The 25,899-nt window shown below is 31.5% G+C and overlaps 2 protein-coding genes across 4 annotated transcripts in view; one reads left to right on the top strand and one right to left on the bottom strand.

The window, feature by feature from the left end:
* LOC130901017 (Kv channel-interacting protein 1-like) overlaps positions 1-13,497 on the top strand; it is a 69,717-nt gene extending 56,220 nt beyond the window's left edge. For all 3 annotated transcript variants that reach the window (XM_057812063.1, XM_057812065.1, XM_057812064.1), the window contains exons 4-6: positions 489-559; positions 9,140-9,304; positions 12,659-13,497. In XM_057812063.1, coding sequence (XP_057668046.1) covers positions 489-559; positions 9,140-9,304; positions 12,659-12,817 — 395 coding nt within the window. In that variant the 3' untranslated portion in view covers positions 12,818-13,497. The remainder of the gene's footprint in view (positions 1-488; positions 560-9,139; positions 9,305-12,658) is intronic.
* Positions 13,498-17,126: 3,629 nt separating this feature from the next.
* Positions 17,127-25,886, bottom strand: LOC130900854 (suppressor of fused homolog). The gene is made up of 8 exons (XM_057811763.1): positions 25,476-25,886; positions 25,318-25,410; positions 25,079-25,257; positions 24,790-25,018; positions 24,018-24,250; positions 21,897-21,999; positions 19,396-19,582; positions 17,127-17,401 (listed from the first exon to the last, which is right to left on the bottom strand). Exons 1-8 carry the CDS (start codon positions 25,622-25,624, stop codon positions 17,306-17,308), a joined length of 1,269 nt encoding a protein of 422 aa, XP_057667746.1. The 5' UTR covers positions 25,625-25,886; the 3' UTR covers positions 17,127-17,305.
* Positions 25,887-25,899: the final 13 nt, after the last annotated feature.

Here is a 25,899-nt window from a genome sequence, read left to right as displayed (position 1 = left end):
TTTCTCAATAATCTCCTTCTAGGTCACTTAGTCCACTGAGTTCCCAATTCTTTCAAAACATCCAAAAACATTTTTTCATGTAATTTCGTTTTAAAAGCAGAGAATCATCACAAATAATTCAATGGGACGGAATACTTCCACGATAATATTTATATATCTTTTTCTCGGTTTTCTCCATTATTTTTCCACTTAAAAAATAATATTTGCTTAACATTCGATATATATTAACCTTATAACAAGAACACAAAAAAAATTAATCTATATGTCAGATTTAAGTGAGAATATAATCACTATCACGAATTGTTGTCAACTTTTGAAAAGTCTGTCTTCCATCAAACCACCCTCGTAAGAGTTAGACATAAAGTTCAATGATGTTTTTCACATGTTATCTTGGAAACCGAATGATATTCTCAACTTCCTCATGAAATTCAAATTTCTTATCAGATATCAACTAGACTAATATTTTTGCTTACTTGGCTCTGTTTCAGATTCTAGTTTATATGCACACTATGTGTTCAAGGCCTTTGATGTAAACTGCAACGGGGCTATTAGTTTCAGGGTAAGTAATCTACGATGTTACCATTGTTACATTTTTATAATACGCTTCATTCAAAACATTTTCCATACCACAGATTTAATTTTCCCCGTTCTTTTTTTATTATACTACAAACTGGAACAGACATAGAAAAAAAATAAGGAATATTAAGGAAAAGTTCTAAGGAAACATAATTAAAAAAATATTATACTGAGTGACAATTCCTAGAAATGAATTCCAAAACAACAGTTGAAATTGGTAATAAATATTGAACAATATTTTCGTAACACAGGCAAGTCCTTTATTTTTTAAATGGATATATTCGTCCAATAATACAAAAAATATTTATTAAGCCCTAACACGTACCACTTTTCAATAGCTTAATTATCTCTGTTTAAATTAGCAGGTGAGTAATGTTATAAAGTGGCGGTTAATATCAGTAAATTTTATGGCCGAAAAAAAACCTGAACTGCATTATTCAGAATAATAAACATGAAAAAACATTAAAAATTAGTATTCTGTTGGGATTCATAGTAAGTGTTTGTCTGTTCATAATGTAAAAAATTTATTATAAAGACGAAAATGTCGATTGAAACGCGCCGCAGTTGCAAAACTTCTGACAAATTTTGCTATATTTGTGGAGAATTTATGGTGAAATCGCAAGTTAGGTCATTTTCCGAAACTGCGAAAAAAGCCTATTTCAAATATTTTGGTACTTTAATTGGAGACCAAGATAAGCAGTGGGCCCCCACGCATACTGTGTTAGTTGTAGCGTGTTATTAGTGCAGTTGATGAATGAGAAAAGAAAAAATGCCTTTTGCAATTCCAATGGTATGGCGGAAACCTACTAACCAGTAGATTAACACCATGTAAAAAATATTGACAAGCAAGAAGTGAGTTTCAACCGGGATCCCAAAATGTTAAGTTTATACTCTTTGTTCCCAGAAATGTCCTTCTGTCTTTCCTTCACATTAAACTTAGATTGATGAAGAACTTTCTAATGACTATTGATAAAGAGGGTGATGGATTCAAATATCTTAGAGAAGTTTTTCCCCAGTTGAGTGAATCCAAATTAAAGGAAGGTATTTTTATTGGTCCACAAATAAGAAAATTGCTGGACGATTATAATTTTGGAAAAAAGCTCACCAGACAGGAACTTAGAGCATGGAAGATATTTTTTGGTGTAGTAAGGGGATTTTTGAGCAACGATATGGATCCAAACTACCAACAGTTAGTTGATGAACTTCTAGACGCATACAAATCCCTTGGTGCTTGAATATCATTGGTAATACATTTCCTTCATTCCCATCTACATTTTTTCCCGAAAATTTGGGAGCTATGAGTGATAAGCAGGGTGAACGGATACACCAAAAATTAGAACAATGGAAATTTGGTATCAAGGACGATGGGATTCGGCCATGATCGGTGATTACTGTTGGTTTTTGAAAAGACAAAGTGCCACCCCTCATAAAAGGAAAAAGTGGAGTTAATTAATATTTAAAGTGATTTTTTTTAAGTTTTTGTTTTTAAAAGGTATGAGGCATGTTTATTAGAAGTAAACTATGAATATTGTCAATATATACGATTTAAAAAACGTGAAATTATTTTTTTAATAAATATTTTACCAATGAATATGGTTCTATAAATGTAACATAAAAACAATTATTTTTTTCCATAATTTCATATTTGTATAGGTACATTTTATCACAATATGCTATTAATTCTTGTGTTACAACAAAAAAATTTTTTTTGTCCACCAATGTTATGAGCTCAAAGTTGAAATATACTAATAAATATAAAATTGGATTCTAAGCAGTCCCCAACAATGATACTGAACACACATCTTACACTACCTCTACACCAATACTCAAAATTTCACAATCGGGCGCTCGTTTTGATTACCAAGTTATCGTCTTCAGAGACTCAAGGTAGACGCACGACAGACAGTGTAATTATAATAAGTTTTGTTGTGAGGGTAGTGTGAAAGGTGTGTTCGGTATGAATAACACCAACGGCTCCAGAAATTCCAAATTACTGTGTGCCATTATATAAATACAGCGACTACCCAAAAAATACCGTCCCAAATTATGATATTGTCACCTTCATAAGGATAATTTTTTTCAACTCGTCCGCCAGGTTCTCTCCAAACTCTCACTCACGATGAATTGCTATAATCTGTAGAACATCCACTACTCTATTAGCGATATTGATCGATATTAACCGAATGAGATGAAGTAGAGACAAACTTCACTTTACCTTGCTCAACTTACAATCGGTTTTTGTGATAAACGGAAGTGTACATTGCAAAAGCAGATGGCAGTCTAACATCCTTGTTGCTTTTGCTCGGACTACGAGAAATGGACTTTCTTGAAAGGTTGCATGCGTTTCGAACTCGTACAATTTTGCAGTGTTCAACGTTAAGTGGTATAGTACCTCCAATATCAATTGCAGAAGACAGTTATGCGAGGAACAAACAATATTTCATAAATACGCAGGGCACTCATACCAAATTAAGCAATGAAAAATAATGTTTACCCCCGTATAATATTCGGTAAACATCTAACAAACCGTCAGTCCACGTGGACTTATCATTTCCACTGCTTACTAATGAAAATATCGAATCGTAAACATTTCTATTGGCTGAAGCTGTCGGAAGGCGTATTTACACAATTTCATTGAAATATTCCTGCTAGATAGTATGTGATAAGCAGTGGCGTGATTTGGTGAGATTTATTAAATTCATACATGGGTGATTCCGTTCTAACTGTGATTTTTTGTATTCAAAATTTCAAGATTTTAAAATTTAACTTTTCTAACTTTTTTATGCATATTATTCATCTATTTTACTGTAAAAATAAAACTCTAAGAGGAATTTACTACAACTTCAAAGTATCACGAGCAAGACACAAATGTCGGATTTTGAGTTCCACGGTACTGACATGGTAACTTAAGATATTAAATTAAACAACAAGTGCATCAATTTTCCTCAGTTTGATCATAAACATTAGAATTTATAAGGTAATTAGTTTAAATCATTTGTTACGACAAAAAAAATTAATAATTTATCGGTAAATTCTAGGAATGGACATGACACGGTACTGACATGGTAACTTAAGATATTAAACAACAAGTGCATCAATTTTCCTCAGTTTGATCATAAACATTAGAATTTATAAGGTAATTAGTTTAAATCATTTGTTACGACAAAAAAAATTAATAATTTATCGGTAAATTCTAGGAATGGACATGACACGGTACTGACATTCAAGTGATGTAGTATAAGTTTTCTTTAAGTGGCAAGTTATATTGTATAAAAATAATGTTTAAATATCTTAAGAATTATTCAATTAACACAAAATTTTTATTAATTGATTATTAATTAATGACTAGTACAAAAAAACAATACAGGACATTGAATATCACAGTTAGAACGGAATCACCCACATTTCTTTAGATAAATAGAATTATGGCGTTGCTTAGACCATGGGAGAATGAAGACAATGAAATTGCACAGTGTAGTGAGAATAAAGAGAGGTATGAATTTAATAGTAAAGATTTAGGTATACAAACACATTTTAAATATATTCGAATGTTTAAAAGATGGAAATATTCAGAAATCTGATAATGCAATTACAATTAAAATTGCTGAATTAACTAGAGTAAATAAATTTTCCATTTATCGAGTAGTCACGAAAGGGGTTGCTGTGGATCATTCACAGAACCAAAAAACATGTAAAGAAAAACTGAAATCAGTTTTTATACGTAGGAAAAGTGATACAGCAAAAGGTAGCAGATTATCCAGGATACAGTTATACCAGTTGAGAAACATTGCGTCAAGTTTTGTCAGCATATGATTTTAAACACAAAAAACTGAATAAACAAATGGCAATAAGAATAGTTAGATGGCAATAAGATAATTCTAATCACACCTTGAAACAAACTGAATATATTGCCAGTTCTCTTATACCAACATGCAATATGCCAATAGCTCTGTTAGTGACAAGTGTCTTCGTTCCATATTAGAATTTACTAAAACGGTTCACTCAACATTAAATCGCATCATAACTCCTTTTTAAAACTTAAATAGAAAAACTGTTAGAAAGTGTAAACAAGCTCCCAACGGAGTTAACAACAAAAAGTCGATAATTTTCTCCCATATCAATGAGAATCAACTAACTTAAAAGAGCTTATATTTTTTAGTTCGTTCTTTTTTATTTTGATTGATTTTCATCTGTTTCTCTTCCGTTTTTTTTACAGAGACCTTTCAGCCTGTATTGTAGTTTAGTTAGTTTTTTTGAATATTCAAGTAAATTTGGATTGAATGAGAATAAATTTCAGAAATTATCGGAGAGAAGCGCTAGAAAGCAAACATTCCAATCTAAAAGAGACTTATCAACTTTAGATAGCTTGAGTGGAGGAAAATTGAGAAAACTTAAATGAGATAATCTGTTAAATTACTTCTCTTGTTTTTTTTGAACAGATGACAAGTTTAACAAAAACAATTTGAGGTGGTGACAATCTAAATTTATTACAAAAATTGTGAATAAACGTACGAAGTATGTATTTAATAACGTGGTTGTCACTATAAAATATTTTATTTTGAATTTAAACAAGTATACTTATGTATCTACATGTGAAACTTCCATTCTTTCAAACAGTGCTAAAAGTCTTCTTATACCTCCTTTAAGACGCGTATCATTTTCTCATTCCTATCCTCAATTCTCATTTATATTAATGTAAATTACAGCTTAAGAAACAGAAATCACACGGCGCAAGATCCCACGAATTAGGTGGATAAACTAACACTGAGTTAGTGAATTTGGCTAGATACCTCGCGACAAACATTGCCTTGGGGGAAAGCCTAAAGCTTTTCCTCCTTTGAATTTAGCAATATCGGGAAATCTTGAAAGTTAATTAATTATTTGACCTTCAGAAACCAGGTGAAGTTACGCAATCCCGTGCTTATCATCGCTCTTAACTTTGATTTGCTTATTGATTTGACGATTCGACACAGTTTATTATCTTATCCAATAAGTTTTGGTTATTTACAATGGCATCCAAAGTTTCAGGACAAACATTTTTGTGAGATTTTTGTTCAAATGTAAAAATTTCGTACACACTTTTTGCATGTTAACATCGCAGTAATACTTAACCGTCTATATCGGAGCAGATTACCGTTTTTATTTATATTGTTATACATTTTTGATTTTATGGAGTGAATCGAACACCTCCTTCGATAAGGGAAATATTAAAAGCAGATGGTACTCTTTTTGAATGAAACCCTTGAGATCGATCGAGTACGTAGGTACATTCATGTGTTGAACGTGTTAATAGAGACAAATTGTATAAAATTTGAATTTGAATTGATATAATTAAGATGCAGAATGAAGAATATCTATAATGCGTTCTCAGTCTGCATAGAGAATAATGTAACTATTAAGTGACCATTTCACAGATCAATGAAGTTGCATGGTCATGTTTGAATCGATCAGCTGAGCTTCACCCGAGCATGCTTTTAATCAAGATGTCTTGTGTATTCCATTGCCTTGCTCCATTTCAAGCAGTTCTTAGTAATAAATAGAAGTATTGTTTAGTATTAGTAGTACACAGATAAGCACAGGATTGATATCGTAAAGTCAAATATTTCCCATCACCTATAATTATTTTGAACCTGTCCATTTAAAACCAACATTATATAAAACGTATTGGAAATGGCATTGTTTATTTTGGGTAATCAAAAGTAAACAATTCAATAAACTGGAACTGTTTATTAAACAAAAAAACAAAAGACATTATTTTCATAATTTTTAAAAAGCGGGACTCTTAACATCCTACATGTTATGTATGTGTGTGCCGTTTTTTCCTAACTCAACGACGACCAGTCGTAAAACCAAAGATTATAATGTATTTCTTTGATATCGATAGTATTTTTCGATACACACTATATATCCCTTTTTAATGTCCTTTTGACATCGATAACATTTTTCGATATACCCTATATAATATGACATCATGTCTCTGAAGTGAGGGGGGCTGCCTTCTGCAGCAGTAATACTGAAACTGTTCAAGAAATGACGAAAGATTTTTTATTTAACTTACTGGAATACTCAAATGTCCTACATCTTATTCCTCAGGGTGAGCTCAATGACTCAGTTCGAATCTTCCAGTTTCTTTCAATATTCAAATTGATAGAATCAAATCTTCTACAAAATGTTTGTATTAGATACTACAGAGTGAGTTTTATGTATGGAACGCCTCAATTATCTCGGAAACGGCTTGTACGATACAAATAAATTTTTGTGTGCATATTATGGTGGTATCTACATTGTTGTCAGATCTCTCCTTTTTCCGCAAAATAATGAACTTTTTTATTTCAAATGAATCACCCTATATATTTTGTGTTTTTCCTTCAGAAATAATGATTATTTTTCGTGTAATATTCTCTATACCTAAATGACATCATTTCTCTATATTTACAGTATCTACACCAAAGTTACAATAAATACTGTACATATAGCTGGCTACGATTCAATAAACTCGTTTAATGTGATTATTCTTTAATAATTTATGTGCTAATACAAATCTCGCAATAAGGTTTAGTGTCAGAAGTTGGTAAAAAGTTTAACGAAACTGGTGCAGTTAAATATTTATTCAAATCATGACGCAGAAAACCTACAACTGAAGACAAATCTTTAAATGTTTGTGTCATGTTAGAAGTAAATTTGTGAAGTAGAAAAATTAAGAATTTTAAAAAAACATACAGTAAAGGCGATTATAGCAGATGCTCAAAATGTTGTCCATTCAACTCAATAAAATCAATACAATAAGCCGTACGATTTTTAAAGCTTTGCAATACATTTTGCAACATCTCTGATTGCTCAATTCTTCTTATCTTTGTGGTAATCCTATCTTTTAATTCCTGAATATTGGCAGGTTTTGTTTTATAAACGATGTTTTCTAAGTATCTCCACTGGAAATAGTCTAAAGGACTCATGTCGGGTGATCGCAGGAGCTATTCGATAAAACCATGCCTTCCATTCCTTTAGTCTCTGAAGATGATAACTTAGTGATCAAAACGTGCTTCAGACAGTATAGTTGTGAGTGTTGGAGTAGTGGTAGTGTAAACAGTATGTTCAATATAGCTTCTTCAACCGAAAGAGAAATAATAGGAATTCTAACGATGACAGGCAGTGGATTTCGATTTTGAAAGATTTCCAATTACTTGAAGCACAATATGCAGAATTGTGGCAAAATTTAATGAAACGGGGAACGTGAGGGGTGCTTCAAAATTTGAAAGAGCAGGAACAAGTGACGATGCAAAGTTTTATATTTTGCAGTCAATAAAAAGACAACCTTCACACAATTACAAACGAAACTCCCTTGCAACAAAAAAGGTCGCCGTAGTAATGTAGTAATGTTTTGATAAAGAGAGAAAAATTGCACATAAACAAAATTTAAATTTTTCACTAGCTTTTAGGAGATGTTCTGTATAGACGTTCGGAATTTTGTGATATCTTCTTGAGGCATTATGATAGATATCCAAAGTTTTTAAATTGTGTAGTATGTTCATATGAGGAGTACAGTAAATTGGCACAATTGTCGTTACTGGGCAAGGGAAATTCCTCACTGGATCCAAATAAAATACAATCAGAGTCCCCAAAAAATAAATGTTTGGGTAGGAACCGACAGTCGAAGATGTGGGTCAATGGAGTGGCCATCTAGGTTATCAGATGCTACCCCCCGTGATGTTTTTCTGTATGGACAATCAAAAAGTAGGGTCTACGTTAACCGAGCCGACAATTTAGAAGTCTTAATAGGACCAATTAGACATGAAATCTCTCTCTGTAAATCAGATATACCATCGTCTTGGCTCACATCAGATAGTGAACAGGGTACAGTTCAGTTTTAGATTGTTCAGTTAATCAAAATTTATGTGACCCGTAGTTGATTCATTTTTTGTAATACAGGAAAACAAGCTTTATGACATAATGTAAAAGATCTATTTAAAAAAAAATATGATGACAAGTTGAATTTTTTTGTTCAATGTTAAAAGACTGGGTAAAATAAAATTTTTGACTTGCTTCAGCGTTTTTTTCAAAAATGAACATTGTACGCTTTATGAATTATGTGCATTATTTTATCTACCGTTATTTTTGACCAAATAAGGATGTCTTGTGGCGAAAAAACATTAGTAAGTGAAAAAACTACTTGGTTTTATAGGAAACTTTTATATAAGAAGTAGTTTCTTCCATTTAAATCGCAAGAAAATAACAAAGTTTTATATTCCAGTGTTTCGTAAGTGTTTTTAAGCCAAATAAATTGGTAGGTGGTTAGATAACTATTCAAATTCTCTCAAAGAAAACCCAATTCACCTAAACCTAAATCGTTTGGTTAAGTTAATATAAGGCGACTGAATTATATTAAAAACATTTATTCGAAATTTTTATTTATAATCCGAACATAAATCGTAATATTAACAAGTTACATTGATTTATTAACAAACTGTATACGAAATTCCTAGTGCCAATGTTTTGATTCTGAAACGTAAACGTATTTTGTTTTAAATACATTTCTCTGATTGAGTAAATGTTTATAATATTTTAGGATTTATTAATAACTCTGTCTACGCTTTTGAGGGGCTCTGTTTACGAAAGATTGCGGTGGACTTTCAAACTATATGATGTTAACGGCGACGGTTGTATTAGTCGTGGAGAACTTTCAGAAATAGTAGTAGCAGTTCACGAACTTATGGGTAGAAGAGTCCATCAGGTAATATTTTAGATTATATCAGATTTTGTTTTAAATTTTTATATAAAATGTACTACACGACAAAAAGGATTAACATTATCGGAGTAGTTGCTTCCCAATCTTCGGAACATACGTTTCTTTTCACATTTCTTGTTTTTTATGTAAAAAATGCACAAGAGACTAAACTCTTTTATATTCGAGTAATTCTAGGGGTGCCTGCCGTATGGAGATGCCTGTGGATATTTATTTTGAACTTCTGTAGGTTGTAGTGTTCGGGAAAAACGTGCCTTGGTAGCTGATTTCACAAACTTGCACTTCTCCAAAGACTGCTCTAGGCGGAATTATGTTTGACATCTCGGAAGAGCATTTGCCGTGGTGGTATCGGTAAAACAGAGTCGCAATAAGTAAATAAATATTAGAAAATAATTCTATCTCAAAAGTAAATTAGCGAAACCAAAAAAAACTCAAAACAAAATGAATTCTCATTGAAATTTAAATCTGATAAATAAGTTTAAAAGATGCTATTGTATGAATGTTAATTATCTTTTAGTTTAGGCCACTTCTGCGCTCGCGATCTCAATTGTGGATGAACAAATAATGTTAATAAACTATAGACACGAAGGAAAAACTAATAATCGCGGAATCGAAGAAAAACAAATTGATTTAGACAAGACTATTTCTGAACTAACATGAAAAGAACAATCAGGACAAGGACAAGGACCCCATCAAAACCCATTGAAATTCAACATTTTTTATTACAATAAGAATCTATATTTAACCGTAGTAGATCCGTAAATTTGCGTAAAGAATACCAATAACTGGTAAAATTGTAATTAATATTTACAATGCATTAACTAAACAATTTTGTGGTTATGAAATTCCTCTAAAAATAATATTAGAAAACGGAACCAGTTCAAAAATGATAGCGTTAAAAAACTTCTAAAATTACATAAAATTGGACTGCATTTCACAACACCCGGACATCACGACTCGAATGGATTAATGGAAAGATTTCATTCGACTTTCATCGAACATTTGGGAATCTTAAAAGAAGTATATTAAGTTTGCCAGACGCCCGGATTAATCCGGACATGTTCGCGTTTTTACTACGTTTGGGTGAGTCCCGGCGAATTTTTTCATAAAGATCCAGATTTACATAAGTGTGCAAAAAAATAATTAATTTAAAAAATGTAGTTCTGTAAAAATCGTCGATTAATGGATCAGCGTAATTTTACCTTAGACGGACGGGTTTTCTCCCGAGCACGTGTGTGTGTGTGTTTGTAAGATTACACCCCTGATTTCTTCGAGTGAAGGCGGGCATTGGAGCATGGCAAAACTTGTGGAAAAGATGACAAAAATGGAAAAATCACAAGAAAAAATAAAGAAGAAAGTGGTCCAACCCATCATCGGAGACGCGAAAGTCCGACCATAGATATGATGGATGCAAACGACAGTGGAGAGAAATGGACGACTGTCCTATAAAAGAGGAATTCTCGTAAGTAAGGAACAAGAAGAAGAAAGAAAGCGAAGAAGAAAACGGCTAAGAATTACAACAAGGACCTTGCTTGGGAGCCGAGCTCCAAATGTGCGTGCAATATTCCAAAGATGAACGAATCTGTGCCATGTAGAGAATTAGAAGCTCTGCGAAGTCTAAAGCTTTTTGATCTTAAAGGGGGTTTCATGTTTTGTGGAGTTGCCTTTGCTAAATCAGCCTCGTGACTCTGCCAGAACATATTGCTTCCAACCTGAACACCCAACAAGTGAATTTGCGGTGATGGTAATATTTTATGTCTAGATCGGACCAAATCCTGAGCTGCAGTGCCAGCCTTTTTTGTAAAAAATAAGCAGCCTGTGTCTTTGTTGCATTTAACTCAATCAAATTGGATCTACCCCATTCCAGAATGTTTTTAAGATCGGTATCAGAAGAAAGAGAGTAGGTGACAAGATGCGTCTCTGGGGAACACCAGCGTTGACCTCAAACCTTTCTCAGGTGTGTTCATCGATAGTGATCTGAGTAGATCGATCTTAGAGAAAGCTACTAAGGCAGTCGATAAGTGAGAACGACACACCGTACGATCTCATTTTATTTTTAAGGTTGTCATGCCAATCCCTGTCGAAAGCATCCGATATGTCCCGTGCGATTGCTCTTGATTCCCCATATTTCTCTATAGATTCAGCCATACGTTCATACGTTTCTAACATAGGCCTTGGCAATGGCAATGCAACGAATGTAATCGAACGGTAGTTATTGAGAACCCTGTTTTTTCCTTTTTTTTGTATGGACTAAACCCGAGTAATTTTCCAATATGCAAGGAAGAGACATCTTTTATATGATAGAGAGAAGAGTTTGCGCAGCAGACTTATTAGTCGCCGAAAACGATCAATTGACCTCAGCTGAGGTACATCCCTAGACTTCTTAATATAAGGATTATTCAACTTTGCAAAAGCTCCCACAACGTCCTTTGAATAATGAGCGATTGCCTAAGGATTTGGGTTTCGAACCTTATCAAAAGCGTTCGATATGTCCGGTGCGATTGCTCTGGATTCTCCATATTTCTCTATAACTTCTGTCCATATGTTGGTGATACAGGCCAGGAGTTCCCCGGCTGATCTATATTTTCGAAAGCCGTATTAAATCGATATTAGAAATTCTTATTTTCCCAGTTGAATAGATGCATGTCTTGTAGAAATACTCATATGATTTGGGAGTATTTTATTCGAATTGGATTTGAAAACCTAAATACGAAATACTCCTAAAACAAGAATTATGAGACTCCAGACATTAGTGCACAATTTTTGGCATTTTTAAATATTGAAAATCAAACTTATCACTAGTGAGGTGTTCTCGGTATATTTAAAAAAAACGATATCAAAAATAAGGAAATATTTGGCAAAGTAGGTAATTGGTAACTAAATACCAGAACCACGTGTCAAAATTACGGATAAAAAATCACAAAATTAAACAAATTCTTTTTTAATCAGCTTCGGCTCACTAACCTAGTAATTTTTAAAATAGCAACCGTATGTTTGTAATTTTTTAATTAAATAAAACAAAAAAATTGACGACTCTTATGCAGGGTGTCCCTTAAAAGAACGTATAATAGATACGTCTAAGGAATAATTAGAACTAAATTCATTCTATACAAAGTTGCATCCCTGAATAACTAGTATCATTTTCTTCTAGATCTAATTGGGTAGTTGTGTGTCAGATTATTCTAAAAATTCAAAAAACTTCTATTTTACTTCTTCCGTGATTCTGTTTTATCTTATTACTTGGAACAGATTTTTAGTCTCGATATTGTATGAATATTTTTCTGTTTATGTGTATTTGAGACTTGTTGATTGAAAATATTTAAAAATATATTTTTATCGTAGGTAGAAGATGACAGAAAAGCAAGGGAACAGATAGATCGAGTCTTCCGAAAATTGGATCTAAATCAAGATGGTGTAATTACCATAGAAGAATTCATGGAATCTTGTCTGAAAGATGAAGTCATCACTAGGTCCTTACAGATGTTCGACGCAGTGCTGTGATAAACGTGATTAGACCTTTTCTAAGGGGTCTATATTCACATAAAAAATTCGCGAAACAATTTGTTGAAATGTTCAGACATTTATCAATATCCAAGTGATTTTGAAGACGATATTCTGAGTGTTAATATTAAGAGAAATATAGTAACAGTTATATGTTCATAAATTAACGTGAAAAATTGTTGTTTTTTTCAATTGTTTATTATTTATTAAAAATTCACGTGTAATGTAAAAGTGTGGATGACTACCGAAGAATCAACTTCGTATTACTGAACTTAGTTACTACCATATTTTAACCTTAGGTCTACAACTGAAGATTCCTTCTCAGGATGTCGTATTCGGCTCAGTTTAAATACAAAAAACTGAAATTCAAAAGGAATGAACAAATTACTATCAACTTTAACGCCACTAGCTTTTTATCAAAACGGAAAATTATAAAGAAGTGGAAAACTTACAAACAATATTTAATCAACAATAGTTATATTACAAATTAATATAAACTATTGGAATGAATAATAACAAAATCAATAATATATCTCTGAATTTAATTTTCGCGGCTATAAATTGGATGCTATGTACCTGATACCCTCAAATTGAACACTAGATGGATTAACATCACCTATTATAGGAAGGCGTGTATGTATTGAAATTTTTTTGTAAAACTTGTAAATAAATAGCTAAACTTGGAGTAATGCATATACTTGTTTTAATCCTTATCTAAGAAGCATCAAATTCTATGGCAGAGTTTAGCAGCGTCCAATTTATGGCATCCGTAACAGATAATCAAAAATCTTCTTAACTTCCACCATAAATGGATATCACCTTGGATTAAATTTCACCTTAGCGTCTAAAATATGGAACATCCAAAAATTTAACATTGACTGGCTTTTCTTACTACTACATATACTTCCAGTTTCATTGGCTGGGTACATAACGAAAATGACATCTGATGGTTGCTAAAATCGGCTTTGCAATAGTATGACACAAGGGCGTCGCCAAGAGAGGCAGTTGCCTCCCCTAGAGATCAAATGTAGCTAGCCGCAAAGCGATCAAATCCTAATTGACTTTCTTACCTATAAATAAATTCCGCATTAGGATCATTTACTATAAGGCCCTTTTGTAAGTTCAAAGATATTCACGAGCAGAGAAAAAAGCACATTGAAAGCCACTTCCATAAGGAGTCATTGAAAGCTGCTAAATCTTTTCTCGAAGTTGGGCCTGTTGATTTGCAATTGAACTAATATTCTCAGGGAATTATTGAAGAAAATCGCAAAATTATAAAATCTATTATTTCCTGCATTACGTTTTGCGGGTCACACGACTTAACACTGAGAGGTAAACATTATGGTGAAGGTATTCTCGAGGATTTATACAGGCTGCGAATTGACGCGGGAGATTTGATTTTAAAGAAACACATTGAGGAAGGGAAAAAGAATACCGTTCAGTGGATATTCAAAATGAAATTATTGGTATTTGAAGAAGAGGTAATTGAGGCTGATATTATGGAAAAAGTGAAAGAAGCAGCTGCATATAGTGTGCTAGTAGAAGAAACAGCTGATATTTCTGGTACTGAACAACTTTCGATTGGGATGCGATATTTTGATGAAGAAACACAGGAAGTCCAAGAAATGTTTGTCGGATTGGTTAAATTGGATAAATGCGTTGGTTTTGATTTTGATGGTTGTTCAACGATGTCAGGAAAAGACGGAGGGGTACAAGCGATCTTACGCAAAAAGTACACCAAAGCCCTCTACTTTTATTGCTCGTCCCACAAACTGAATCCAGTTATCAATTATCTAAATTCACAGATTTGAGGAGGAAGTTGATACCTAATATTTCCAGACTTTACGAGACAAGATGGAGTGAGAAACACAAAACCATAAGAGTTTTTAAAGAAAATCTTCCAGTAATTCTGGAAGCCTTACTAACATTATCTCAGGAAGGAAATAGTGCGGAAAAATGGTTTTGTACTGTCACGTACAAACGCCAACCCGTACGCCCCGCCTCACTTCAGTCCGTAACGAGACACGAATGTCGTAGGTGTTCACTCGTATCAGCATGGCATCATTGGGAGATTTGGGTATATTGAGTTATTTATTCAAAATTCAAAATCGTTACGTTATGTGGGACCAAAAAAGCAGAGAATTTAGTAATCGTAATTTAAAAAAAAAACATAGGAAGAGAATAAAATGATTACAAAGTTAATGCAAAGGATAGACGAGAGGATGAATAAAGACTGAAAAAGTGGTGAAAGTTAACCCGAATACAACTTTGCGTTGTCTCTGGTTGAATATTTAAAATCAATTCGTCCAGACTATAAAATGGAGATCATGGGAGTTTTGCAAAAATACAAGCATATTTCTATCAGCTTTGCTCCAAACTATCCAGGATATTTCACAAGTACTATGCTACCCCGGAATAATTCATTGCAGTAAAGTAATTATTCACCTAGTGTTTACGAAGAGAACAGTAACGCTGAAGATACAATTTATAATGATTTTTTTTCTGAATAGTAATTCCTAAATCCTGATACTTACGACATTTCATCCATTTTGTTATTGTGCCCTACAAACACGCAACGAAAACGTTGCATTTCTGCCACGCATCCGCGACGTCCTCGCGGCATATTTGTAACGCATTCGTTGCGCGTCCGCTCCGCCTTGCAGCCTCTCGCAAACCGCTAGTATGATAAGACTGTTAGTGGAATACACCTATGGTAGTATATGAATGTCTACCTACTCGACCACTCCGTTCTGTAAGTCATGTTTTTAAACGCTGTACCGAAGGACACTTACTAAATAGCTTTGAACGAATAAGAATTGTTTACTTGAAATTTGAAATCAGTATTTTTGAGTAGTTTTAAAAAGGATTTGTTAGAAAAAAATGAATATTTCAAGCCTCTACAAAGTATTGCTTCCCTTCAGACAACTTGCTCCAAATAGATTCCCTTGTAATGGCTACTGATTTTGCCACAAATGATTTTACGACTGTTAAAATTCGTGACATGTATCAGAGGAACAGACAGATCAATAGAATAACATATTCAAGTGTAAAAACAAGATTTTATGTGCTCGAAACCTCTTAATTATTAGATACCAAGTGTTAAAATATATTACATTTAATTTTGAGCAAATTCGACTTCGTTTAAGAAATAATAATTAAAAATAGATAGGAAAATACTAGTGTTTTCTAAACCTTATAGTTTTCATTAATTTAATTTAATTAATGCCTGATAACCAGCAAAAGATGTCAAAAATGTAGTTTTATAAAAGTTTTTTTAAAAAGAATGTCTCTACCACATTTTGATGATTTCATAATGGAAATAACACCGATTTTATTTTTTACATGAAACTAATACGCTAGGGATCAAATTTGTTTAAAAATTATTATGGTGGTGCCCCTTTTTTACTTTAATAATATTCAGGTTAGATCCCGTCTGGACGGCTCGCCAATATAAAAAACAAAAAAAATCAAATCACAAGTAACTACTACATTATTGTTATAATACTATGTCAACCTACCCTGTATCGTAAATTAAGTTTTTAATATGCTATTTAAGAAATAAGAGTACCTGTTTACCTCGAAATGATTTTCATAACAAAACTGATTACTTTTACTTGATAAAAAAGTATTCCTTTTACTGTCCTTTTTCATTGAATCACACCATTATTTCCGTAATTTTTCTCCCTTAGGAAAACTTGAAAATACACTATTCGGTGCGGTAATAGTGGTATTGAAACATTTTGGTACAATACAATATATATAACGAACCTTTGTCGATCCAGGCTTCGATATCCTAACAAAAAATACAACTATTACGACGCGATAGTATTGTAAAACAAAACAACGTGGTGTGGATGCTGCTGCGAAACTCTATTGGTGCTGCTGACATAAGCGATTGGCGCGTTGTAAGATGAAATGAGGACGAAGTAAAAATACTCTACTTTGAAAAATTTATATCAACACTATTAGGAGTGCTAGAGATTTGCGGTAAATAACAATATTACAGCGTGCCCAATCATTTAAAAATTTAAACCCAACATCGTTTTCAGACCCATTGTGAACTGTCGTATAACCTATATGCTTTTTTTTTAATTTTTGCTTATTACAGAGATGGCTATATCTCAAATGGAATAAGCAGTATATAAGTAATATTAAATCACTACTTTAGATATGAGTCACAAACCAAATTTATGATAAATGACTACATCAATTATTTTTTCTTATTCATATCTAAAATGTCATCGTTTGCATAGAAAATGTGAAGGTTTCATTATGTTAATAACAATACAAAGTTTTCAAGAAAAAATTAAATTGTAACTAACTTGGCGATTTTATTTAAAAATCATAGACAATAAAACATATTAGTAATTATATTTGTTAAAATCATAAATATTTTTTAAAGCTTTTTTACAAATCTTATAAATAGATAAATATTAAGAAAATACAAATTGCTCAGTCTCTTGATTCGGAAGGCACAGAATAATTGCCCTAAAGGATTTTATCGGCAACAATAGTAATAGATAATCGTCTGTCGGGCCAGGAAAATGTTTTAGGCAATGATAATGCTTCTGGATTGGCTAGCACCTGAAATAAAAAAAAAACATGAATATACCGTAAAAATGGTTTTCGGTGGATACCTGTCTGTAATTTAAAACAAATTCATATCCTAATTTTTCTTTAAAATTCCACATACAATAATAATGATTTAAATCAAGGGCATTTTAAATTGCAACAATGTTACTATATGGGTCAATATACATTATTTGGTTGATGTAATCTATTCCATTCAATATTCATATTTTCTCTATTTAACACTATTTCTCAACCTAACCTAGCCTATTTCTCAATTCGTAATGATATAAGCCAGAAGAATTTTGCATTTTTGGAGTTTTAAAAGTACCAGAGGAGTGACAGCAAGGGGGCTAATATTAAATAAAACATATAAATAAATTATAGTATTTGAATATTTTTTATTAGACAAGAAACACAATTTCTAAATGCAACCTTATTATTAACGGTTTCATAATCCCATCCTAATTATTCCCGTACCTCCTAGTTATTTTTTTATAACTTTATTTCATTGTGTCCGCTGAATTTCTGACCGCCTTTCGGCATCCAGAGCGACATTGCTTTGTCGAAGTGGACGTTGGTCTCCATTATCAGAATCAGATTAACGCTAGTTCTATGCTTTCTAGTCTTCTCTCTTCATATTTTTCTAATAGCCCTTTGTTCTCTTCCAGTCATATCATTTATGCTCTTAATTTGGCCCTTTTCTTTTTCCTTTTTATATTGCCGTCTTTATTTTTCTTTCAATTCTGCATTTTTAAATGGATCGGATTATGCAAGAATATTTAGAACAAATGAAATGAAGCCTTAACACATAAAATATTAACGAAACACAATTTCGTCACTTCTTTAATGATCAAGCATTTCCTTTGGCATGAAATGTACCAACAGAAGTGACAAAATAGCACATAACGTACAAAAACAACATCACTCGCTTTACTCACTACAGTTTAATGTAATATATTACATCTACACACAATAAACATTGCATTAAGCAAAAGAACAATTTTGAAATGATAAAATATAAAAAAACGTGTGCTTAACAAAGGAAATACTCAAACGACTGGCACAAACACAATCTCCGAAACTGAATCGCAAACTGACACAAAATTATTAGAGTTTTGCTCGGTATTGTTAACTTGCTTCTAACATCACACTGCTACACGCGCGTTGTTCAAGGTCGAAACATACTTTGGCGATTTTAAGTCAAATTTTACGACTTTGAGTTTCGCCAAATAAAATGATATTAATTAAAAAAAAAATAATTGCATACGTATTTCAAGTATCTGGTCATAAAATTGTTACGCGAAATGGGTCCTTAAGCCGAACCTGCTTGACTACGTTGGAATTTTAAATTTCGGCGAAGGCGCATATTTTTTTTTACATTGTGGAATTCGTTTGATCTCAAATTTTTTTATAGCAAGCGGTTTATTTACATTGTTTTTTTAATAATTTCTAAGAAAGTCTATTTATTTATTTGTTTCTTCTTCATGATTGAATCTAAGACCTGGATTGATTTCAACATTTAATACAGTAACGGCTTTCCATTTACATCAAAACTCAGATTAATATCACTTTTCACATCAGAACTCAATTCAATACACATACCTTTTCAATCTTACAATTGAGACCTAACGGAATTTTCACCACCAATAGACAGGAATAAAATAGGCGGTTTGGAATAACTTTAAACTACAAAATGATTTTAATGAAGTCCATTAATTCGTGTATATAGAACAATTACATCAGCATTACTAATATTTTAACATATAATAGGATTCCTTGCTCAAGAAGTAGTATAAAATTTATGAATCCAGTTTGAAAAAAGCAGCAAGTTATTTTTATTACACTATATAAAGCTGCCATTAACATTTTATTATATAGATCAATATCATTCAAGGTTATCTAGACAATAAAAACGGTCATGAAATTTGAAAAACTACATTACCCTATATGCTTCCTTTTACGGAATATCGTTAAAGTTCATTATTAACATAGGTTACTGAACCTACCTGGAAAGTGATTGCCATATCTTGTGCCAAATCATCTGTAATTAGCACTTGCAGCCAAGAACCTTTCGAAACATATGGATTGTCGGCATCTACTAATGTTTCGGTTACAGAATGTGCTACTAAAGTAATTACAGTGTCGCCCAAAATCGATTTAAATGTAAAATGTCGACCGTGTTTAACACGACCCCTAAAAAATATTATATTATTAAATATAGTTCATATTCAACTTCCACTCGTTCTTGAGTTATAAAAAGGATGTTCAACAAGAAACTCAATATTTAATCATAAAAAAACTCCTGGTATAGACAAAATAACTCCTACAATTATTAAGGAGCTAAAGAACTATCCTTATAACCTTTATCTTCATTGCCATTATATGCTTAAACTTGGGATAATATTCGTTTAAAATGCTGAAATAATATCAAATCCCAAAAAAATTCAAATGAAGTTTTCTCCTATAGACCCCTAAGCCTACTACCTATCGCATCCAAAATACTTGAAATATTACTGCTACAAATAATTACTCACACCCTACAACAGAGGAATGGATGCCCTACCATCAATTTAGTTTTCGAAAAGAACACTCTACAGTCCAGCAGGTTTATACAATAAATAATACACAGCATAAATATTGCAATGGAAAACAAAGAGTAATGCAGAGCTGCTTTTTTGGATGTTAGCCAAGATTTGGCACACAGCATTCATTTTCAGAATCAAGAAATTTCTTTCCATTACCTACTCGAAATTATCAAATTCATATCGGACAAAAAATTTCAAACAAAACTGAATTAAAGTGTTTCTAATAATTTTCCAATAAAATCTAGTGTTACTTAAGGCAGCATGTTACATACAGCAGACCTACCAACCAATAATGAAACCATCACTGGTACCTTTGCAGATCCAGTAGCGACATTTTCACTTAACAATATTCAACTTTCGATATCTTCTAGTATCAAATATCTAGGAACACACTTCGACTCAAAACTCAACTGGAAAAACCACAAATTGAAAAAGTGAAAATAAATTGATCTAAGAATAAAATATATGCACTGGCTAATAAGTAGAAAATCAAATCTAGAAATTAAAATTCTCATCAACAAATTTGTTATACAACCTGTTTAGATATATTGAATCAAACTCTGGGGATGGATGAGCAAATTAAAATCAACTATAATTTCAAGATTCCAATCTAAAATACTACATATAATAAAATGGATTTTAGCACACAACTTTTTCAATAAAACGGACTTTAGGGACATAGCATGAAAAGCAATCAAGCAAGCAAATCAAGCAGTTGAAATATTTTACATTAACAGTTAATTGATAGCAACACAATATTCATAAAATCTATGGAAATTCTTATGTAGAATTTAAGATTTCCATATTTTTATGTAGATTAATCAACCTCTTGTCTGATCAAAGTTTTTCTTCTTTTTTTTTTCAATTAAGGTATTAAAATTCAAATTTGCATACCTTCATTAATTTAACAGAATAATTTTAAATCAATAAGATAAATATTTCAAAATATGATATTCAAGCACAAAAATATTTTGTCAGGTTTTTATTAAGTAAGATTTTTCATGAAAATAGAAAGAAAACCTATTGAGAAAGTCTGTACAAAAATACTTAAGTAAAAGGAATAACATACTCCTTACTATTTGGACAAAAAAAAATTGAATGTGCCAAAAAATAGGAGGAAAGTGCCCCATTGAAATGAAGTCACTACTGTTAATAACAATATATTCACCAAGTTTGTATATAAATTGAACTATCATTTACCAATTACTGGAGGACAGTAGCAAGTCCCAGGACTAATATTAGTATATGCCCCTAACAAGTATATCCACAAATTTTATTGGGAATTGAGGTCAAGGGAACTGTTAGTAAGAAGTCTACTAATGCATACTTTTGTAATGACATGATGAGTAGATGACGATTGTAATCACTGAGAGTTTTTTCAGAAAAAAAGTAGCCAAAAGTGATAATTTTCACTTCCAATCATACAACTTATGTTTAATTTTATCTGGTAGTCATAAACAAATGAAAAAGTGTTACTGAGCACGATCGTCAAATTAAAAGCATGCGGCAATGTGGTAAATATATATTTGGTGCAATATTTCAAAAAAAGGAACTTAGGGACCATTTTGCAAAAAAGGGGACATTTAGGGACCTAAAATAAAAAAGGGACTTTAAGAGACTTTAGGGACCTCACTGAAAGCCCGGTGATAACTAATGCTTCCTGGTATGTCTCAAGCCTAATACTGCATGAAGACCTAAGAAACCCCTTCATTGAGTAATGTAATTATATTGGAGGCATCATTGGAGAATAACTTACAACGCCAATAGAAGAACACCTGTTCAGAAGCCAATCAAAAAGCTTATAAAACTTTTTTCGATTGCTTAGAAAAATGTTAGGAAAAAATGAGTATAATTTTCCCAACTTTGTTTTATGAATATAATAGAAGAAATAAGATATATAGTAGTTTTTTTTTGTCACTCACCTAATAGCTAAAGGTAATAAGCTGCCTGCTTCTAAATTGAAAACTAAATGAACACCTTCCAATTTTTTTATATGTATTAATTCAGCAGATTCGCCTAAATGACCTGTTAAATAAAAATTATTACAACTATGTCAGAAATATATTAATTTGTAGTACATAAAAAAAATGTAAATAGTGATCCAGAAATATGTGCAACAATATCAAGAGCTGATAGTACATCTCAAAATAAGTATACCGCTTTACATGCACTTTTTGAATTGAAATTGAAATAATAAGGGAGACATGTCTTTGCAGTGATAAATTGAGAACCTTATTTTTTTTTAAAATTGCACAGTTCATATTTAAAGAATGATTATAAGACATTAGGGTACATATTTTTTTATATAAACCCCATCCCATATGAATTCAAATATTTTTGGAGGGTAAGTTTGGGTTATCGCATCACATGTTTTTAAATTTTTGATTATTTGAAGAAGTTATGTCAAAACTTATTTTTCAGTTCTGAATCATCCTCAAATTGTTCCTTCAACTCATCTAGCTCTCCCAGAAGGAAATTACACAAAATAACTACTTCTATGAATACACTATAAGTATGTGATGATCAAGAATTTAAAGACAACTTTTGACTAAATCATTCAACTGTTGATCTAATAAGTATATGTTTATATTCACTGATAATCTATTTTAACCATAGGAAGAATGCACTTCCATAATTGTTAAAACTAAAAAAAAAACTTAAATCATTGATACTCATTGATATATTTTTAAATTTAATTATTAAATTAAATAAATTAAATTGAATTTAATATATATTACTTGCTATTTCATGTTTTACTGTTATTTTATTTTTTTTATTGTATTAATGATATTTTACAAATATTCAGTTATTTGTCTTACGTAAATATTGTCACAATTATTAGCAGTTTTGTTTTTCGAATTTTTCATAAAAATCTTACTTTATCATCTGAAGCTTCTATCTGCCAAACTAATAATCTCCAATATCTTTGTTTTGACATTAAAGTTTAATTATCTTAAGGATCAAATTGGTTTTAAATACTATTGTAATAAACACGGACCTATAAAATATTTTCACTTGCAATAAACAACTGATTCCTCAAGTTGGCAATAGTTTGTTATTTGTTAAACAATAGCTGAGACTAATTGAAAAAAATTAGGAAATGTTATCGTTAAATCGTCACGATGTTCGATCTCTCACCAAAAAAATTTATCAATAAATTGGGGAATATCCAAATGATTCAGTGAGTTGGTCGGACAAACGTGACTTTGTAAATTTTGGATATACTTGTTTTCTTTTTTTTTTTCTTTTATCTTAATTAGTTAGAATTGTTTGTTAATAATTTTTTTGTTATAATATAGTTGTTACCATTAGAAGTAACGTTTCGAGATTCACCCTCCCGAATTCCCCTCCAGTTTAGGTGCATATTTGAAGGAAAATGACCCAGCTACCTAAGATGAGATAGGAGCAAGTGAATAGGAGAATCTCATTGGGAGAAATCGATTTGATTACTACCCAATTATTACACTGATGACAAATAGTTTTTGATTAAACATTATATTGGGTTCAGTGATAAAGTTGTAGTTGTATGTTGCTCAATCTCTATTATGATAAGACAATATATTTGAAATTTCATTTTTTTTAGTATATGAGTAATGGCAACATTCAATAAGGGAAGAAGAAAATAATAGTATTATCATTGGTGCTATAACACTGGATATAGACATGGCTATCATGTATTCATATCTTTCAACCTCAAATTTGAAGTATGTTGAAAAAATTATTAGTTCTATAGTTTTAATAAATTCACCTTGTACATAGACACTAGATATATTTAATTGAATAAATACAAGTCTACTTTCAAAAACCCCAAACTTGAAAACAATTAATTGATTATTGTTACCAACTTAGAATATCACAAATTTCTATCAATTAAAAAATTAATATTTTATAATAGTTTTAGTTATTGTTACATATTTTAAATTAAAAACAAGTTATTTGATATCATATATAAAGTGATAGTTGAAATCTATCTATATATAATGTATGTAATCTATTTCTATTTAGTTGGAAGTTTTGATCAATATTAATGAATATCACACTACCTTGTAACGATGACTTCAATCTCAATTCATCATTTAACTCGCCATGTGAATCTTGTAGCTGAATATCCAATTTAGATGGATCCTGTTCCATCCAAGAGCATCTAGCACTGACCCCACTTAGATTTGAACCATCTAACTCAAAGCCTCTTTTAACTTCTTCGTGTGCATTTAGATCAATTTCAAATATACTTTCACCCCTTCTCATATCTGTAATGTGCCATGGTCCTCCAGTCCTTCAAAATAATTTGAAAATAAGTATTTAATAAATTTACGCAGTGTTTATTTTTGAAATGGATTAAACTATTGTCATTATAACTAAATAGAGTATTTTATTGTTATGAAGAACATAATATATGAGTTAATTAATTAATGAACAATAGAAGAACTGAAGTTTTTAAAAGAAGTGGGATTAAATGCTAAGTATTCCTAGTACCACAGCAGGAAAAGGAGTAGTAATAAATCCTTTATATTTTCAATAGATAATGAGAACATAATTCTTATTCTTTGTAAATATCATAAATAATTGTTTAAACAATTTTATATAAAATTACAATTGTTTCTAAAAACTTCCAAATAAAAAGCTTTTTGAAATGAAAAGCCTGCTAATTAGTTCTTAATAATGAATATTTGAGTAATTTTTCACACACGTGTGAAAATACGTAGGCAAAAATAATTAGATGGATAATTGTTGGTTGTAGATAGCATATGAAATTTTTTGAGATTGAAATATTTTCAAATTCAATGGCTAATGAATTGATTTTTATTTACTTACACTGGTATCCTAGATATCATGTCCAAAATTCCAGCACCGTTCCATTGCTGGGCAGCTTTAAGTTCTTCTGCACATATTCCAACAATCTGAATGAAACTTACAGCTCCAAAAGGAGTATGTACTGTTTTTAGTTGTAAATCAGTTGTCATTAACATATGTTGTATTCTGGATTCACTATTGTCCAAAGCACAATGCCAAGATACATGGTCACCAGCACAAAGAGCATTACCTGTTGATGTAAAGAGAATTAAGCATTATTAGGAAAATATTCAATAAAATGAAAAAATACCTGACTGAAATACATATTTTGCTAATGACTGCATTAAAGTAGCTGGCCAGGTAGGAGGTGCAGTTTCTGTTGGTTCTCTCTTCAACCTAAAAGTTAACTCAAAACCAAATCCTGATATCGAGTCAGGACCAGAAACATCATGGACTCTTCCATCCCCATGTAGATCCGATAAACCGAAACTACAAAAATTTTATTTGGAATTATTCATATCTTGTTTATTGCTTGATAAAATATTATACCTAATATAATGCCAATGAGGAGGAATATTTTCATGTGGTATACCTGGATTAGCATACATAGAAATATAATCAAGAGGATCGGGGCCCCCAAGCCTGGAATGATAAAATTTTACATATTAAAAAATACCTAAATTTTATAATCAACCAAATATTCTTACCAAAATTTTAATAATGCTGTAACTTGTAAAGGATTTACTTGGTCAGGATAAATCTTTCTACAGAGTGTATATAGACTCTCTAGTCCTGCAGGAGTTGGCGGATGTATATTTATTGATGGTCTGTGATGTATCCCAGTAGCTTCGTCCATTGTGGCTATTTTTTATTTTTAGAATTGTCTGTAGAATTAGTTTTGATTTCTCGTTTGTTGACACTTTATTGATTCATTCGATAAAGCTGTGATTTATTAATAATTAATGTATTATAATTAATATTTAATACTTCTAAATCTATAGTTTTTTATATATATTTAGTTAAATTTGGACAATGCCAACAAAAAATAAATAGAAAGAATATACATATTTTAACAACACAAAGTTGATAGTGATAAATTATAGTGACAGAAATGTTGTCATAATAGACACA

Source organism: Diorhabda carinulata, chromosome X (assembly GCF_026250575.1).
Source record: "Diorhabda carinulata isolate Delta chromosome X, icDioCari1.1, whole genome shotgun sequence".
NCBI classification, from domain to species: Eukaryota; Metazoa; Arthropoda; class Insecta; order Coleoptera; family Chrysomelidae; genus Diorhabda; species Diorhabda carinulata.
This window is presented reverse-complemented; position numbering and strand designations above follow the sequence as displayed.